The sequence below is a fragment of the Sander vitreus genome, chromosome 3 (genome assembly GCF_031162955.1).
Source record: "Sander vitreus isolate 19-12246 chromosome 3, sanVit1, whole genome shotgun sequence".
NCBI classification, from domain to species: domain Eukaryota; kingdom Metazoa; phylum Chordata; class Actinopteri; order Perciformes; family Percidae; genus Sander; species Sander vitreus.
Window position 1 is genome coordinate 12,990,052 of NC_135857.1, and position 6,780 is coordinate 12,996,831.

The 6,780-nt window shown below is 38.1% G+C and overlaps 1 protein-coding gene across 1 annotated transcript; it reads right to left on the bottom strand.

Moving 5' to 3' along the window:
• Positions 1 to 2,816: 2,816 nt before the first annotated feature.
• Positions 2,817 to 5,895, bottom strand: LOC144515319 (ADP-ribosylation factor-like protein 14). Its single transcript, XM_078246052.1, has 2 exons — positions 5,447 to 5,895; positions 2,817 to 3,906 (listed from the first exon to the last, which is right to left on the bottom strand). Exons 1-2 carry the CDS (start codon positions 5,759 to 5,761, stop codon positions 3,598 to 3,600), a joined length of 624 nt encoding a protein of 207 aa, XP_078102178.1. The 5' UTR covers positions 5,762 to 5,895; the 3' UTR covers positions 2,817 to 3,597.
• Between the last annotated feature and the right edge of the window lie 885 nt (positions 5,896 to 6,780).

Consider the following 6,780-nt stretch of genomic DNA (forward strand, 5'->3'; position numbering starts at 1 on the left):
CATCCCACAGCAGTGTGTGACCAGGCTGGTGACCAGCATGAGGAGGAGGTGCCAGGCTGTTGTGGCTGTGTATGGTTCTTCCACACGCTACTGAGGCTCCTGTTTGTGAAATGAATAAATTGTTCAATTGCCGATCTTGTTTCTTCAAACTCCAATCATCCAATCCACCAAACACCAAACGAGTCAATGGCAAAATAAGCTGTTTGGCATTGGCAGAGAAGATTTGGCAAATTTTTCATGGGCGCAACCCACATACTCAGCACTGCTGCTCATCCCACAAATGCATGTTCCTTACAAATGGGGCACCATTTGAAAGGGAACTAAACAGGCTTTCCAACGGTATAAGATTTACTGCCAAAAAGCATTGCTACCACAGAGAAATAATCTACCAAACACAAATGTCCTTACTTGTTGTGCTAAGTTTATTTTATGCCACTACTACATCTCTTTACTCTTTTTTTATTTTTGCATAGATACTTTGCAAATCAAGATTTTACATATAAAATACAGTCAGGTCCATAAATATTGGGACATCGACACAATTCTAATCTTTTTGGCTCTATACACCACCACAATGGAGTTGAAATGAAATGAACAAGATGTGCTTTAACTGCAGACTTTCAGCTTTAATTTGAGGGTATTTACACCAAATCAGGTGAACGGTGTAGGAATTACAACAGTTTGTATATGTGCCTCCCACTTTCTAAGGGACCAAAAGTAATGGGACAATGGGGCTGCTCAGCTGTTCCATGGCCAGGTGTGTGTTATTCCGTCATTATCCCATTTACAAGGAGCAGATAAAAGGTCCAGAGTTCATTTCAAGTGTGCTATTTGCATTTGGAATCTGTTGCTGTCAACTCTCAATATGAGATCCAAAGAGCTGTCACTATCAGTGAAGCAAGCCATCATTACGCTGAAAAATCTAAACAAACCCATCAGAGAGATAGCAAAAACATTAGGTGTGGCCAAATCAACTGTTTGGAACATTCTTAAAAAGAAAGAACGCACCGGTGAGCTCAGCAACACCAAAAGACCCGGAAGACCACGGAAAACAACTGTGGTGGATGACCGAAGAATACTTTCCCTGGTGAAGAAAACACCCTTCACAACAGTTGGCCAGATCAAGAACACTTTCCAGGAGGTAGGTATATGTGTGTCAAAGTCAACAATCAAGAGAAGACTTCACCAGAGTGAATACAGAGGGTTCACTACAAGATGTAAACCATTGGTGATCCTCAAACAGGAAGGCCAGATTAGAGTTTGCCAAACAACATCTAAAAAAGCCTTTACATTTCTGGAACAACATCCTATGGACAGATGAGATAAATATCAACTTGTACCAGAGTGATGGGAAGAGAAGAGTATGGAGAAGGAAAGGAACTGCTCATGATCCAAAGCATACCACCTCATCAGTGAAGTATGGTGGTGGTGGTAGTGTCATGGCGTGGGCATGTATGGCTGCCAATGGAACTGGTTCTCTTGTATTTATTGATGATGTGACTGCTGACAAAAGCAGCAGGATGAATTCTGAAGTGTTTCGGGCAATATTATCTGCTCATATTCAGCCAAATGCTTCAGAACTCATTGGACGGCGCTTCACAGTGCAGATGCACAATGACCCGAAGCATACTGCGAAAGCAACCAAAGAGTTTTTTAAGGGAAAGAAGTGGAATGTTACGCAATGGCCAAGTCAATCACCTGACCTGAATCCGATTGAGCATGCATTTCACTTGCTGAAGACAAAACTGAAGGGAAAATGCCCCAAGAACAAGCAGGAACTGCAGACAGTTGCAGTAGAGGCCTGGCAGAGCATCACCAGGGATGAAACCCAGCGTCTGGTGATGTCTATGCGTTCCAGACTTCAGGCTGTAATTGAATGCAAAGGATTTGCAACCAAGTATTAAAAAGTGAAAGTTTGATTTATGATTGTTAATCTGTCCCATTACTTTTGGTCCCTTAAAAAGTGGGAGGCACATATACAAACTGTTGTAATTCCTACACCGTTCACCTGATTTGGATGTAAATACCCTCAAATTAAAGCTGAAAGTCTGCAGTTAAAGCACATCTTGTTCATTTCAACTCCATTGTGGTGGTGTATAGAGCCAAAAAGATTAGAATTGTGTAGATGTCCCAATATTTATGGACCTGACTGTATATGGTCATCTTAAAAATAGATGCAATGTTTTACTGTAAATCAACTATCAATAAGTATAGCCTATAAACAAGGCTGGGTTACATACCAGGCAACACAGACTAGTTGCCCCAAATTGACTGTGTCAACTGATTTTTGGTAAATTGATCAACTGCAATTTAAGTGATGATGTAGCCTTTCTTGTTATACAATATTTATTGCTAAACTCCCTCTTTTTGTTTCCTGGTAACACAAAGATGGATCATTGTGCTAAAAACTCAATAACTTTGGAAGATACCCATTTGATTTAAGTCAGATTGCTGAAGCCTCGTGTTCAATCTTTCTGAACTTTGAAATGCATTTTTGCACAGAACACATACTGTAGATTTTGTCCCCCATCTCCCACATTGGAATCACAAAAGGATCTCTTTACACTCAGTGTGGCCAGGAGGAACAATTATAGTAACCAGTAACTCTTTCAATGTACATATGGGCATGTGAGTATTGTTTTAAGACAGACTGTAAATGTTCATTATCAGGACTTATATACTGTACTTGCAATGTAATATTTAGCCTACATCTTTGTATTGCAATCTTTAAAGCAAAGGATCTAAAGTACCTTTCTCCTATTTATTTTATCACACACTGATTCCAGATATTTTAACATTTCATTCCAGATATTTTAACATCTTTATTTCATTGCAACAAATAGACAAAAACAACACTGAAAGAACACATGTTCAAATCATGACATGACTTGGCAGATTTTACAGTTCTGCCATGGCTTTAATTAGTTTGATACCAGGACCAGGACTCCCTCGAAGAAGAGATCTTGTATCGCACTGGGAACTTTCCTAGCTAAATTGAGGAGATATATATGTTTTAGTCCCATTTGTGTTGCTGAAGAAAATCTATACAATTTAACATAGTGTGACAACACTGTAATTCCAAATAAATAAATAAAGCTTGTATGAAATATTAAGCACATAACAAGAAGTTTTTTTATATTGCATACAAATAAATGCATAACAAATAAAACTAAACTAAACTGAACATATAATGCACAATTGAAGAACAACATTTCTTTGAGCCACAGAAACTTATCAGTCCGTTTTTCATGTACAGTATGCACACTCAGACTGAATTATTGCAAACATAGTGTTTTGCAAGCGGCTAATATCAGCTTGTGATACATCAGCTGTCATAACCCAAGATTACTCACAGCATCCTCATGGGTTACCACTGCGGTTCAAAGGCACTTTGTCTTCACCAGGATTGAGTAAACGTTCTTTCTGCCACTGAGATTAACACTTAAAACTACGATAATCTCATCCCTTTTCTTATCACCTCCTCTCATTTGATCCTATAGACGCCACAGTGAGGCCATTTGCTGACGATTTACACAGGCAGACGAGAAGGAATCCTGAACATCATTTGAATGAATCTCCAAGAAAGATTTTCATTTATCATCTGCTGCAGCGCAAGACTTGTTTCACAGCTGTGACACTGAAGCCCTTAGACTTCATCTTAACCTTAATGTCCTCTTGAGTCTGTTTAAATGGAGTCTTCATCAGATAGACTATCCTCCTGAAACCTTCCTCTAGTCCCATGCCGGTGGTGGCTGAACAGGGCTGGATAAACCAGGCCCTGCCCTCGCACACTCTTTTCAGGTCCAGTGTCAGGCAAAGCGCTTCTGGACTTAGAGCGCCATGGAGGTCCTGTTTGTTGCCAAGGACCACAAGAGGAACTCCTCTGAGACTCTCGTACCTCAGGACCTAGTAAGTGGAGAAAACAAAGTAAAGAACACTTTAATTACTACAGTGTAAAACAAACACTTTAGATCAGAGATCTTCAACAGGGGGTCCGTGACCACCAGGGGGTCCTCAGAGTTAGGGCAGGGGGGCCTCCAAATGAGGTTTAATATTTTTTAAATATGTCTGAAAATATACATTAATATGAATTCAACATATGAATAGCAAAGATAAATTGGCATATCTGTGAAAAAATCAACATTTTCACATTGAATATAAGCTTACTATAGGTAAGGTAACCACACAGTTGTCCTGTAACTGCTGTGTTTACTGTTTTTTAGCTATTTATTGAGAACATGGAATGAATGTGTATGTGCGAGATGAATGTGTATGTGCGAGATGTGCTTGGGTGAGAATGTGCTGGTGTATGTGTATATATATATATATCTTTTTACTCTGCTGCTATTTGGAGAGGATGGCTCCAACAGAATTCCGTTGCACTGTATACAATGACAATAATTATCTATCTATCTATCTATCTATCTATCTATCTATCTATCTATCTATCTATCTATCTATCTATCTATCTGTCTATCTTAAGGATTCACTGTGCCTTCAACATGTATATTTAACATTAAAACATTATGTATAAAATATATAATAATATCCATTCATTTTCATCCATTTGGCCCAGTTTAATATGCAACTCAATTGTAAAATATATATATTTAGTAGGGGGTCCCTACTCTGTCTCTTTTTTCAGCTAAGAGGTCCGTGGCCTAAAAAAACGTTGAAGACCCCTGCTGTAGATGAACCGGTTTATTGTGTTCAACCTTCCCCTATTTAGCATTAAGCAGTATGAACACTCAATGTATGATTTGTAACAAACTATAATACACTGTAATGTATTTATTAATATGTTGCCGAACACTTATAACTCATCTGTGCATAGGCAGATCATGAATGATTGACAATAACACAAAGTTGTAATGAAATATAGTGTAGCCTTTTTTTTATTCATTTATTTATCAATTAAGCATTTATGTATTAGGAAATAATTGTTCTTCACTCGACATGACAACTGGTGAAGGCCTCAAGATCCTGCTGAAATATCTAGTAAGTGGACCCTGAATTAAGAATATATTTTTTGTCAAACTACTATATTTCCAAGCTACATGTATAAACAAATAATGAATGCTTTTAACACACAAGATATGTTCATGTTCATGTTCATATATATATATATATATATATATATGTATATAAAATATGATTACAGCTATAGTGTTATTAATCATTCATTACACATTTATACATGTTTATCATGGTTATGGAGTTATAGTTTTTGACAATTATATTAATAAAATAAACACTTGTTCTTATATTTGTTTAAAGTGTGCTATAAGCAATTTATTAAGATTAAAACTCTGCACACATCCATTCTGCAGAATGACACTTCCAAATGACGTAACAATAAGCAAAACACATTTTTGACTGGAGGAAGACTTTAAGTCAAGACAAGAATCAAATATATTATATATTATATATTAATATATTTAATTACCCGGTGAAGTTCTTTGCGGGCCTCATCCAGCCGCCTCTGATTCCAGCTGTCCACTACAAACACCAGTCCGGCTGTGTCAATATAGTGATGCCTCCAATGGGGCCTCATCTTCTTCTGGCCCCCCACGTCCCACACCGTCAGGCCCGGGCTGCTCCTGTCAGTCTCCAGTGTCTCCACGTTGAAGCCCACAGTTGGCACGGTCACCACGCTCTCATTGTACTTCAGCCTATAGAGCAGGGTGGTCTTCCCTGATCCGTCCAGACCCAGCATCAGGACCTGTGCTTGTTTCCGAGGCTTGGATCCATACGTGCCCATGTCCTAAAAGTGCCGCTTGTTTCTATATATATTTTAAAAAGAAAAAAAAAAGTATGGCTTCTTCTTTTTGTATAGCTGTGTAAACTAGCTGCCTGTACAGTGTCTCCCTTTGTACTGTCTATGTGTAGGCTTAGTGTGTCTGGCCTCTTATGGAGACTGTCTACAATCAGTATGCTTTATGTACGCACAGGCAGAGTGATCCCTCCCCTCTGTTGTGATGGCATTCCTTCTGTCCCTGCGTAGCTTTCAGTAAAGCTATTTATATCCAAAGTGACAGTGCAACTAACTACATACAGTTCTCTGGTTACCACAGCACAGTTAGAGGAGTCACATCACACCTGCTACAGATAATCATACACACCAGCAGCCAGGAAGTCCATGTTTGGTCAATGGGAAGATTGTGTTTCTTTCTGGCTGGATGTCCTGTAGCAATGACATCACAGGGAAATTCTAGTGAGGATTTCTCGCCCCAAGATGATGGGTAAATGTAGTTTTATCTTTAGACTTAAAATATGAAGGCTGGACGTGCGGCTTCCAAAATCCTCTCAGAAAAACTTGTTTTTGGGAATTGGTTATTCATCTCAAATGAATATGCATATACATAAAACATATTTTAAATTACTACGATAGACTATAGCATTGCACAATATTTTACTACATTAAGACTTGACAATATGATCCAAATGATAAATTGTCACAATGAGTACAATAACAATAAATAAAACAATATGTATTACATACTAAATAGTAAATACATCACTTGATCTGATTAATTGTTTGACATTCAGACAATTTATTAAACTTGAATTGATTAGCGAATCATGTCTGTAGCAAAATAAATGCAGTGTATTGGCCAGCCCTAACATAATGTGGATTGATGTTATAAACATCACCCAGCAGGTGGCATAGACTGACTAAAATCAAGCTTTTCAAAAGTTTAGGGTCATTGTCCATTGTTCGATCTATTTTGCTGCAACAAAACATGACAGAGAACTTTATGGAAAAACTTGGCTAAAGAA

Bases quoted from the DNA above. Each gene is read 5' to 3' on its own strand.
- LOC144515319 (XM_078246052.1), bottom strand. From the start codon at position 5,761: ATGGGCACGTATGGATCCAAGCCTCGGAAACAAGCACAGGTCCTGATG. The intron at 3,907-5,446 runs GTAATTAAATAT...TCCACTTACTAG, and splicing joins CCCGCAAAGAACTTCACCGG to GTCCTGAGGTACGAGAGTCT.